At 41.5% G+C, this 12973-nt stretch overlaps 1 protein-coding gene across 1 annotated transcript in view; it reads left to right on the top strand.

Moving 5' to 3' along the window:
- The window catches only part of NGLY1 (N-glycanase 1), a 53731-nt gene extending 45037 nt beyond the window's left edge, over positions 1-8694 (top strand). The window contains exons 12-13 of the mRNA XM_074984439.1: positions 2419-2596; positions 3133-8694. Of these exons, the coding sequence (XP_074840540.1) occupies positions 2419-2596; positions 3133-3308 (354 nt within the window). The 3' untranslated portion in view covers positions 3309-8694. The remainder of the gene's footprint in view (positions 1-2418; positions 2597-3132) is intronic.
- Positions 8695-12973: the final 4279 nt, after the last annotated feature.

The following is a 12973-nucleotide window of genomic DNA, read 5'->3' on the forward strand; positions in this document are numbered from 1 at the left end:
GTCACGGTGCCAAACAGTGTCCTCCAATCCTTGGGATGGTGGCCAATGCCAGACAAGCTACTCTCAGGCATCCCATTCCATCGGTCACAGCTGACCGTGCTGATAACGATGGATGCTTCCCTAGTGGGATGTGGAGCTCACCTCCATGGCCCGTCTGTGCAGGGCTGGTGGTCCACTACAGAGGCATCTCTCCATATAAACCTGTTGGAACTCAGAGTGGTGCACAATGCTTGCAAACACTTTCTATCATGCATTCGTGGCAAGCCTGTCAAAATACTTACAGATAATATGGCTACGATGTACTACATCAATTGCCAAGGAGGAGCATGCTCCCAGTCTCTCTGTGCTCTGGGTTTTATCAGTTGGATACTGAGCAGCCTCACCTTACCACATGCTCCCCACAAAATCAACTTATCGCTGCCACACATTTAGGCTAAATCAAGTGCTGCAGCAGTATGTTCTGGGAACCTATCCAGCAGTTCCCTGAGCCCTGTAGCATTCTGGCTATTTTCACTGGTGCAGCATGGCGGAAAAAGATGCTTCACAAGCAGATGTGGGTATCTGACAATATCTTCCCACATTTCATTTCCTACTTTTCATTTCCCTGATTCCCCTGCGTCTTAAGCAAACTTCCCTTTTGCCAGGTGGGGTCTGGCTGGCCTTTGTAAGAGATGTGCTTTTTGTAATCAAGGGGAAAGAAGGGATAGTAAAGCGCTTAGGAATGGTTCGAAAAAAGATTCTGGGTTTCCCAACTGACAGGTTTTCGAAACAGAATGCAAAAGCACTGGATCTCTCCAGGCTTGGATCTGGAGCTTCCTGTCAAAGAAGAGCCTAAGATCAGTAATTTTGTCTCAAAAGCCCAAGAGGCAGCCCAGGGCACCAAGAGGCAGGTCCCTGCTGGACGGAGTGAAAGGTGCAGACCCTCCTGGACCTGTAGGATGAGGAGGATCTGCTCCAAGACCCGAAGGTGAAGAGCCATAATGCCCAAGCCCGCGCCAGATTACCACCATCCTGGTAGAGTGAGGCCACCTGAAGGAGGTCCAGCAGTGCTACATCTTTGCCCATGATGCTGACCAATACTCCGGGGCAGGACCCACCGACTGCATCTGGATTTAGACCTTCCGGCAAAGGAGACCCTCAGAACAAGAAATTGTTTAAGTAGACACGGGCGCTACACTGAAACTGCAATGAATCATTGGAGCAGTTGTGGCTCGGGGTGGATAAAAGATCCTAGACTACAGCTAGCACCCAAAAATCGTGACCACTGAGGGAGACTTCCCCTGGGTGACTGAAGGACCCTCTGACTATATTCAGCCCATTGGCCTTTGGATAAAGCCCATAAAAGAATTTCCTCTGAGAGGACAGCCACTCTAGTGACAAATATCAGTGAGGTAGCCGTGTTAGTCTGTAGCTTTGAGAACAACAAGACGTCTTGTGGCACCGTATAGACTAACAGATGTTTTGGAGCATAAATTTTCGTGGGCAAAGACCTGCTTCATCAGATGCATGGTAATTCCTTCTGTTGCCTAAAAATTGTGACTACTCAGGGAGATTTCCCCTGGCCGGTTACAGGACCCTCACCACATGCAAGCTGCCTGGCACCTTTCGCAGCACGTCATTTTATTGGTTCAGGGTCAAGCCACGTGATGCAGCTGGGTGTGGGAAAGTTCCAGACAGCGTGGTGCCTCTCAGGGAGGTAGAGAGGAGATGTGGGGGGCAAGGCAAAATGTAAACAGCTGAAAAGAAGTTTGTCATCCTATCATACAAGCACCTACAGCCTAGTTGCTACATGGAATGGGGGGCAGTGGCTGGTGCCACAAAGAGCAGAAAAAAAAAAAAGGTAGCTAGCAGAGGTAGACATAGAACCACCGACCCCATAGCTGCACTAATAGCGAAGGAAAAGAGAGAAGATTTTTCAGCCTCTCATGACCCTACAGCCACTGGCTTCGAGGTGCCAAATTGAAATGGTATTTCTGTTGCCTAATTCCTCCGCATCTGAGAGCCGTGGAGATGGAGCAGGCCAGAGTGGCGAACTGTGGGGTATTGTGGGGCCCATTCAGGACATCTCTGGAGGCTAATGAGTTTGATTTAAAGACATGGCACTTCCTCACTACCCTTCATTCAGAATTTTAAATTCAAACTGAACACGACACCCATCAGGTTACTACGATATTATGATATTGATATCTTATCTGTTTAGTGCACCATAAATCAAGCTAAAGGAATTTACAGTGAAGACAAGCACTTGGTAAAATCGGGTTAACTGGCTTAAAATTGATATATTGTAGTGTAGACGTAGCCTTTATTAAATTTTTACCTGAAGATTTAATGCCCATATACAACAGTAGGAGACATTTAAGTTGATCTGTGCTCAGCATCCCTCTTTCAATTCCTTAACTGTGATGTTTTTCGATTTAGGTTTATTTAGCCCGAAAAGAAGGGTCATCCTCTGCTTACATCTGCTGGAAGTTTGAGTGTGGGTCAGTTGGTCTAAAAATAGACAACATTTCTGTTAGAACGAACAGTCAGACATTTCACAGTGGAATTGTACGGTGGCGATTGCGCTCCAACAGGACAGATGTTGAGCTGAGTGGAGGTAAGCGTGGAATTTAATTGATTTTATGTTTTTCATATTGAGGTATAAGTGCTAATGTAAATTCAGTGTACTTGTACACAATGGATTGAAGCTGGGGAAAATAGTGTAAGTGCAATTGCATTTTAACCTTTTCCCATGCAATTTTTATTGCTGAGGATAAGGGAAAATGTGAGAGTAATCAATGTAAAACTCCCACCTGCCACAGTTTTCCATATTTGGGGGAAATAGCTACGGTTAGGATCCAGCAAAACCTAAGGTGGATACAGGAGATATATGGAATCTTCAGAGCAGAGACTGTCTTTATATTTGTCCATCATGTAGCAGAATAGGGCTCCTGGAGACTGGAATCCTGACTGGAGCCTCTGGAGACCACCACGTGCAAATAATAATAATAATTTGTTGTGGACTTATATTTAGATATCTGCAAATTAAACACCTTCATGTTCATTTCAAATTGCCTTTTTCATATATATTCTAGCAATATAAATTATTTGTAGAAGAACTTTAATTGTTTGGGTTTTTCCCCCCTCCAACAGATAAAAGTCTTCGTTCCTATTCAGACTTCTCTGATGAAACAGAAGTTATTTTGGAAGCTGAACTAAGTGGAGGAGATGGTAATATTGCATGGCAACACACCCAGCTTTTCAGAGAGAGCTTAAGTGACTATGGAGAAAATTCTTTGGAGATAATTATAAAACTGATTGGTCTCTGAGAACCTAAATAGAGAAGAAATGCAATTGAGAGCAGGGATTTATTGTATAAAATATGCTGTGAATATAATCTGAGGACTTGATTGTCAATTACCGGGTTCATACTGCTGGCATTTTGTTTCCCATTTGACAGTTTTAATTCATCCGTCATGAAAACAATAAATTTTATATTATAGACCATAAGGAAACTTTGGAACTTTGTAAATTTTATTCCTGTGTAAACTTACAGTAACTATGGAAATGTCAAAGTAAAAACTTCAGTCATCCAAAACACAGTCGCGGAAATTAAGGTATTCAGAGTTACAACTGACAGTCTATTCTAAACTTACTTCATAATGAAAGGGGGAAATAATTATTGGAAAGCAAAACTAAGTGAGGTTTTAACCTTGAATTTAGGATGTTGGTTTGTTTCACAATCTCTGCTGTTATCTGGAGTTATTATTTGCACTTCATTTGTCTGATAGATAACGTGTTCATGTGTTTTTTCATTTTGCAAGATTTGTGTACAGGATAATATTAGCCCCTAACATCTCCTCGGGTTAAAAATACATATTATGCATTTTAGAAGGTAAATTGTTATTTTACATAATACCCCAGAACAAAGAGATTTTGATAAATATTAAGAAAGTTTTGAAAGATGGACTAGATATATGTGTATGCTGGTTTAAGCAGTAAACATATTTTGGAGTATAATAGCATACTGGGTAAATACATTTATTTGAAAGTCATGTTCAGCATGTACTCAGAAATTTTGTTATGGTCTATTATGTAAAACTAGAGATTTAAAATTGGATAAAAACAAGTAATTTTTATTCTGGAAAATGCCTAGTTATACATATTTTGTATTATATAAATCCATATTTATACTTTTATTATGTTGTATATTGAACTGATAGATCATAATCACTTTTTAAGGAGCTATTATCTTCCATCTGTCTGAGTCATGTGCACCAGATTAGGCACTAGAAACATGAGGTGTTCCCTTTTCCCCTGACTTTTTGCTGTGTAAAAGTTTTCAGATCCTAGAATTTAGTTTCTAACTTTTTTCTCCAGGCACAACCAATGCTACCACCCAGGAGCTCTATATTTGATTTTAATGTGGGGTCTAGCTTCATGGTCTCTCATTGTCTGAGAGTGCTGTCGATGTAGTATAAGGAGTCACAGGAGAGTTAATGGATTAATTAAACAGTAGGTTTAAAGGAGAAAAGGAAGAGTATAAGGCTGCGTCTACGCTACGAGCTAAAATCAAATTTATTAAAATCGATTTATTAACACGGGGTTTTATCAATTTGATTTTGAGCATCCTCACCTTCCCACATACTCCCCAAAAATCGACTTATTGCTGCCACTCACAAGTAGCTTAAATTGACTGCTGCAGCAGTGTATTGTGGCAACCTGTCCCTCAGTTCCCTGAACCCTATAGCATTCTGGCTATTTTCACTGGTGCAGCATGGGGGAAAAAAATGCCCCACAAGTAGATGTGGGTATCTGATGACGTCTTCCCACATTTAATTCCCCTCTTTCCCCTGTCGTGTTAAACAAATGTCCCTTTTTACAGACAGGGGTCTGGCTTGCCTTTATAAGAGATGTGCTTTTTATAATTGAGGGGATGGGAGAGGTAGTAAACCTGTCAGAACCAACAGGTTTTTGAAAACAGGATGCAAAAGCACCGGATCTTTGCAGGTTTGTTCTGGATTTGTACCCCCTGTCATGGAAGACCCTCAGAGGAAGAAGCCGGCTAAAAGACCCCTGGCTACAGCCAGTCTCAAAAATCGTGACCACCCGGGGAAACCCACCCACAGCCTATCTGCCACATGGTGCATCAGGCGCAGAGGCTGGCGCTCAGCAGTGCAGGAAAAAAAGGCAGCTGGCAGGGGTATACACAGAACCACAGACCCCATTGCCACACGACTAGCAAAGAAAAAGAAGAATTTTCAGCCTCTCAAAACCCTACAACCACAGGCTTCCAGGTGCTGAATTGAAACAGTCTTCCTGTTGCCTAATTCCACTGCACCTGAGAGCAGTGGAGATGGAAAAGGCCAGGGCAGAGAACTGTGTGGCATTGTGGGGGACGTATGGGACATGTTTGGAGGATAATTAATTTGATTTAAAGACATGATGCTTTCTCACTGCCGTTCATTCAGAATTCTAACCTGTCAGGTTACTACAATATTGTATTATGTCGATTTAGTGCACCAGAAATCAAGCTAATCGAATTTACAATGAATACAGACATTTGGTAAAATGTAGCTAAATGACTTAAAATCGGTATTATCTTGTAGTGTAGATATAGCCAAAGTTCTAATAGTGAAGTGTACAGCTAAAGAGTAAGGAAACAGTCCATGTGGAAAACGGGGTTGTACTGAAGATAGTCCTCTATCAAATAGAATCAATTGAAACACACAAAAGAAGGAGTAAATGGACAGTAGACTATTCTACAATCTACATTCTGCTTGAACAGGAGCAGGAAGAATTATCAAGGCATGAGGAAGACTAGTAGGAATGAGGATCTCAAAGCAATGCACAGTAAGGAGAAGGAATAAATAGGTTCAATTTATGGACATGTAACAAGAACATATCTCTAATTATGGACTTCAGAATCTATTGAAGTCAGTTGCAAAGCTCCCATTAACTTAATGGCCCTGAATCGGGGTTTGTTATAAGGAGGACTGAAAAGGATCTGCAATATTTTGTAACACTAAGGATGATGGGTGGTACAGAAGTATCCCTGTATCAGTAACTAATTAAAAAGCAGAAGTGTTCATTTTCTGCAGGATGATGTTTAGGCATACCAAAATCACTTTCCTATAAATCAAATCCATAATCAGCAGGGCTGACAACCACCATGTGTGCCAGAGCAAGGTGTGGGAAGGGACAGAAGGCAGCCAGCCGTCAGGGCCACCTGGACCATAGCACATTCCCCTTCTGCAGCCCTCAGAGCTGCACGGTCCATCACCAACTCAAAGATCAGTGGCTGAGATACCTAGGACCCTTTGGATTGCCAGGCCTCAAGGCAATTGTCCCTTTCCTCCACTCAGTCACTCCCATTGACGGGCCTGTCCACAACTTGATGGGTGTGGAGGACGAAATGTATTTTGGAGTTAGCAAAGCCTTACAATTTCCTTCATCTATGTAGGCATACATAAAGCCACAGAAGATTTCTCTGCTGGTCTCCATTCCCTTGGGAAGCAAGAGCAGCACAGTGTCAGTTACAGTGGGCACATGCTGGGAGTTGATTTTGAGTTACAAGACAATCCGCAGTTTCTCCATTGCAGTGAATGTTTTTTAAGCAGTGGAAAACAATATACAAGAGTCTTGCTACCTTAGCAGTTGGTAACTCTGAACTTGGAACGTATTACCTCTTAACCCTACATGTAGTTCACATTTAATAAAGCTTTTCTTCAAGGGACATCAGTATGAGTAGCTTTCCTCTACAAAAGTTCTAAGGTTTATCTCATGATTTTTAGCCAAAATGTCTGCCTTGGTACTTCTGTGCAACATTTTGAATAATTTCTAATAATGGCTTAATGCGGATTCACAACTCAATTTAAAAATTATTTTTCCTTAAAAGTAAATAAAATGTGAAGACTCCAATAGAGCAAAATTAATTGGCAACATCGTTTGCTGTGTTGCAACCCTCTAAACTTAGTTTATATCAAATGTTAGAAAAGAGATTTGAGGATAAAAACAAGTAAAGAGAATGCTCATGGCCCTATAGTCTACAAGAAGTTAAAAAGCGAGAAAAGACTATGTAGTGATACTGGACAATAAAACTCTTACTTCTAATCTTTACTACCCTGATAGGATTGTTATTACAAGTAAGAAATTGATATATAGTTCTCTCTTTGCAATGTGCTAAATTTTATCTCTATCCCAATGTATAGATAACTCAAAGCGAGAATTATTAGAAATCCAGAAAACCCTAACCATATTTGGCATTTGGGTAAGCAGGTGGGAGATCAAATATTAATAAGATGAAAGTAATGTTAGATCAGTTTTCACACATAATTTAGACTCCGGGTTTTACTTCAATGCCTGTTTCTTCCTGTGATGCCAATTGCTTTCTTTCATCAACGATTCCTTGACAAAACCTTATGCTATAGTGGGCTTAAAATATCATAAAGTAAAAAAGTTCCATCCTATGATGTGCTTCAAAAGTGTGGGTATCAGTTTGTTTCAACTGTGGTATGTGTTCTTGACTAAGTTAAATGGGGATATTGTTAGGCTACGGAAGATGCCTTTTAACATCGCATTTTAAGAGTTTGGGGTCTAAACAGAAAAAAAAATGGGTTCTGAGGCTGCCAGGCCAAATCGGAATATATGAAGGACCTCGAATTGATTATAGAATTCAATGCAATTGTGTACAAAAATGAATAGCATGGACCCACACCACGTCCAAAGCATCACTGAAATAGAACAAACTGATCTTTTCAAACAGGTTCTTCTAATAAGCACAAAAGTTGCCAAATGTACACTTGCAACATAATATTAAATGCCATTGCTACTCAGACTTACGAGAAACCTGAACAAAAAGTTCCTGTGTCTTGAGTGGTATTTGCCTTGTTGGAAAGACATATTGCTGTGATCGGCTGCAAAGAGGTGTCATTCTGTGTTAAAATACAATATAAGCAATGTGAAGGTAGTCATTAGTGGCAACCAAAGAAGCAACAAGAAGTAATATTGTGCATTGCTTTAAGTTCCTAGGCAGTCCACATGAGACACAATCCACAAACATGGTCCACAGATATCCACAGATTTTCAGGGATCTACTTGTTTAATTAAAAGCAGGGGCACTGTACAAGAAGGAAGCCCATTGCAAGCGACAGGAAGATAAGGTATGCCATGCTGTGTCAGACCAGTAGTCCATGTAGCTGGTCTCTGATAGCAGTCAGAACCTGCTATATTGGGTGGAATGAACAGAAGGGCATTTTTCAGTGATCCAGTTCCTGTAATGTGGTCCCAGCTTCTGGCAGTCAGACACCCAGGGCATGGACTTGCATCCCTGGCCATTTTGGCTAATAGCCATTGTTGGCCCTATCCTACAGTAATTTATTTTGAACCGATTTAGGCTTAGGTTAATTGTGTGCTCTGCAAAGATGGGCTGTCCTGGTGGCATGCAGGGCAGGGGAGCAGTGTTCCCTCTAAGATTTTTCCATCCTTGGATGCTTTGAGTTTTCTTTTGGTGGGGAGGGATTAAAATTTTTTATGTGCAACACCAATACTTAGGTAGTGCGTGGATGTGCACCACCAGTACAAGTGAAAAACCTAAATATAAATATGTACTGTAAACAATCCACAGGTGTGGAAGAAAATAAGAGATAATTAACAAGGATCAATGATTACAATGTGTATTTAATATCAAATCAAATAAAAAGAAAACGAGCACTACTCTTGGAGTATTGGTATTATCATCCTTTCTAACTCAAGCTAGTGAAAACACCAAAATGCAACATCTACACATAGCTGAAGATGCGAAACAAATCTACAAGTCAATTAGAAATACTCCAGAAATTATGAGATGGAGTGTGGGAGGCTCAGGGCAGTGGGCTGGAAGTGCAAGAGTCACGGTTGGGGTTTATGAGGTGCTCAGGATACAAGATTAAAGTGTGCAGGTTGTGCAAAAGTTAGGGCAGGGTGCTGGAGATGTGGAGGTGCAGGAATCAGAGTTCGGGTGCATCAGAGGCTATGGGCAGAGAGTTGTGTGTGGACGTGCAGAAGTTAGGATAGGGGGCTGGGGAAGATGTTGGGCTTAGGAGTAGGAGTGGGGGCGTGTGAGGGGCTCAGAGCAAAGAATCAGGGTTGATGAGGGGCTCAGGGCCAGGTGTAGGGGGCAGGATACAGGAGGCAGTATACGGGGCTGGGAGTGGGGGTTAGGGGACAGCGGGGGGAGGGGATGATCCTGGTCCAGATTATCTTATCTAGCTGCTGATTTTAGATCAGGGTGGTTTTTGAAGAATTTATTTTAAAAAACTGAAGATCCAAGCATTTAAGGCTAACGCTAAATACTCAGATTGTGCACCAAAATATCTATGAATGGATTTTTAGAGATGTGATTTTAGAAGCTTCAGCCACAAGCTAATGAAATGGTTGAAGCAATTTTTGAACTAAGGTCCTGTGGACATAATACACAGCTGTTTTTATCAGTAAATTCATGGTTGGCATGCGCCTGTTAAATATTTTTAATTGTCACTTAATGTCTTTTTCCCTGGTTCTATTTTATGCTAATAGGTCTGACAGGATGTGAGGGTTTTCATTTTTAAATTACCAGAACCTCTTCTGGGGGAAGTCATGGGTCTGCAAGCTGCTGTTGTGTGACAATAAAGCTAGAAAGGGGGACGAGATTGAGTGCTAAGACCCAGAGAAGGCACTGGCTCGCATTGCCTTTTATATCTGCATCCTGCATACAGGCTTGCATTTGATACAGTCTGCATAACCTTCTTATAAATAAAATAGGAAAATACAACCAAGACAGGGATACTGTTAGGTGGGTTCATAGCTGGTTGAATAACTTTTCACAAAAATCATCAATGGTTTAAAATCATGATGGAAGGGCATAACAAGTGGAGTTCTGCAGGGATCAGTTTGGGAACTGGTTTTGTTCCACATTGGCATCAACAATTTAGATAATGGCACAGAAAGTATGTTTATAAAGTTTGTGGATATTACCACACTGTTAGGAGTTGCAAATGCTTTGGAGGATAGGATTAAAATTAAAAATAATCTGTAGAAGATGTAGAAATGGTCTGATGTAAATAGGATGATATTCAATAAAGACATGCAGAGTACTCCCCTTAGAAAGGAACAGTCAGTTTCATGCATACAAAATGGGAAATGACTGTTTAGGAAAGAGTGCTGTAGAAAGAGATCTAGGGGCCATACTGGACCACAAGCTAAATATGAGTCAACATCACACTGTTGCAAAAAAAAGCAAACGTTATTCTGGGATGTATTAACAGGAGCGTTGCAAACAAGTACTTTACCCACTCTGTTCTGCACTGATTGGGCCTCAACTGGAGTACTCTGTGTCCAGTTCTGGGCATCTCATTTCAGGAAAGATGGGAACAAAATGGAGGAGGTCCAGAGAAGTGCAAGAAAATGATTAAAGGTCTAAAAAATATGACTTATGAGGAAAGATAGAAAGAATTGCGTTTGCTTACTCTGGAAAAGAAAAGCCTGAGGGGGACATGATGATAGTTTTCAAGTACCTTAAAGGTTGTTACATGGTGGAGGAAGAAAAAATGTGCTCTCTAAACTCTAATGATAGCACAAGAAGCAATGGATTTAAATTGCAGCAAGGGAGGTTTAGGTTGGACATTCGGAAAAGCTTCCTAGTGCCAGAGTGATTAAGGACTGGAATAAATTGCCTAGGGAGGCTGTGGAATCTCCATCACTGGAGATTTTTACGAGTAGGTTAGAAAAACATCTGTCACGGAAGATCTAGAACATGCGTGGTTCTGCCAGTAGTGCAGGGGATTGGATTTGATGAGTTGTTGAGGTCCCTTTCAGTTCTCATGTTCTATGATTCTTCTTTCAATCTTGGCAGTAGTCTTTTTTAAAAGGTAAGAATAATTATGTATGCGCAATGAGAGGTAAATTTAAGCTTCAGTTCACCAGTGACACACACTAGTGCATGGATGTCATGACTCGCATGAAAGCTCTTAATGCCACAAAGCTAAAAGCCAGCTATCTGACAAGTAGGTGCACTCATTGATGTAGTAGTGGAACTATAAAAGTTAGCATGTTACAGAAGTGGGACCAAGTTCTTTCAAACATACTGGCTATGTCTACACTAGCCAAAAACTTCGAAATTGCCATGCAAAAGGCCATTTCGAAGTTTACTAATGAAGCGCTGAAATACGTATTCAGCGCCTCATTAGCAAGCGGGCAGCCATGGCACTTCGAAATTGACGTGGCTCGCCGCCATGCGGCTCATCCCGACGGGGCTCCTTTTGGAAAGGACCTCAGCTACTTCGAAGTCCCCTTATTCCTATGAGCAGATAGGAATAAGGGGACTTCGAAGTAGCCGGGGTCCTTTCGAAAAGGAGCCCCATCTGGATGAGCCGCGCAGCGGTGAGCCACGTCAATTTCGAAGTGCCGCAGCCGCCCGCATGCTAATGAGGCACTGAATACGTATTTCAGCGCTTCATTAGTAAACTTCGAAATGGCCTTTTGCATGGCAATTTCAAAGTTTTTGGCTAGTGTAGACACAGCCAACTGAGTCATATATTATAAACACAAAATAACTTTTCCTGGAGTCCTTCCAATGATCATACTGTTATTTATTGCAGTCTGCCATGCTGTCTGAAGCATACCATTTCCATGATATACGAAAACCATAATGAAGTCAGTGATGAAGAAAGCAAGCCCGGGGAGATTTTACCCAGCTTCCAAGTTACCAGTTGGTGTGACAAAATATACCCATGTTCACATTCTATGAGCTACCGTAATAATTTTTGTATAAGCCGTGTATTGTGAGGTATCATTTACAAGCTCAATTTGCTGACCAGTAGTATCATGAAAAAAATGCATGTAGCAGTATAAGGAGTGCAGAATTTCATAGAATCATGGCCTAAAAGGGACCTGAAGGTTCCTTCATATTTCAATGGGAGTTTGAATAAGGACTGAAGAATTGGAGTTTTTCCTACCTACTTGCTGTGACTCTGCACAACCATGGTTATACTACATCCACTGTACAGAACTGAAATATTAGAGCACTAGATTAACATTTTTTGTTCTTGCCTTCTTTGTCAGCTCAAGTGGTAGAACAACAGAAATGTATCTTTGTCATACGTGTTAACAGAACCATAAGCCATTCAGAATTTTGTTTTCCCACATGTAACTCCTTTGCATCTAATCGCCTACCAGTAGACAACAGTCTACTTCCGAAGTTTCTTGTTGCCAGGACACTTAAGGTGTCTTATAATAGTGGTTCCCAATCTGGGGTCCATGAAGATATCGTAAAGGGCCCATGAAAAAAGAAAAGTAAAAATGATCGTAGAAAATAAGTTTTAAATAGATTGCAAAGTTACAATCATTTTTAAATTACATATCTTCCAATGTTATTAATTGCTGTCTGAAAATCTTTTTCATGTAGTGAAGTGTACATAGCAGCTGGAATTAGCTCCAATGGAGGTCCACAAACATTTTCGGGAGGTGATTGGGGGTCCACGAACTATCTGGAGGGGATCAACAGGGGGTCTGTACTAGTGGAAAGGTTGGGAACTACAGTCTTATAATAGTGAGATAATACTTTATTACTAAACAAAGAATTTTTGATTGACAACGGCTACGTCTACACGTGCACGCTACATCGAAATAGCTTATTTCGATGTAGCGACATCGAAATAAGCTATTGCGATGAATAACGTCTACACGTCCTCCAGGGCTGGCAACGTCGACGTTCAACTTCGACGTTGGGCAGCACCACATCGAAATAGGCGCTGCGAGGGAACGTCTACACGCCAAAGTAGCACACATCGAAATAAGGGTGCCAGGAACAGCTGCAGACAGGGTCACAGGGCGGACTCAACAGCAAGCCGCTCCCTTAAAGGGCCTCTCCCAGACACAGTTGCACTAAACAACACAAGATCCACAGAGCCAACAACTGGTTGCAGACCCTGTTCCTGCAGCATGGATCCCCAGCTGCCGCAGCAGCAGCCAGAAGCCC

The sequence above is a fragment of the Carettochelys insculpta genome, chromosome 2, assembly GCF_033958435.1.
Source record: "Carettochelys insculpta isolate YL-2023 chromosome 2, ASM3395843v1, whole genome shotgun sequence".
NCBI lineage: Eukaryota > Metazoa > Chordata > Testudines > Carettochelyidae > Carettochelys > Carettochelys insculpta.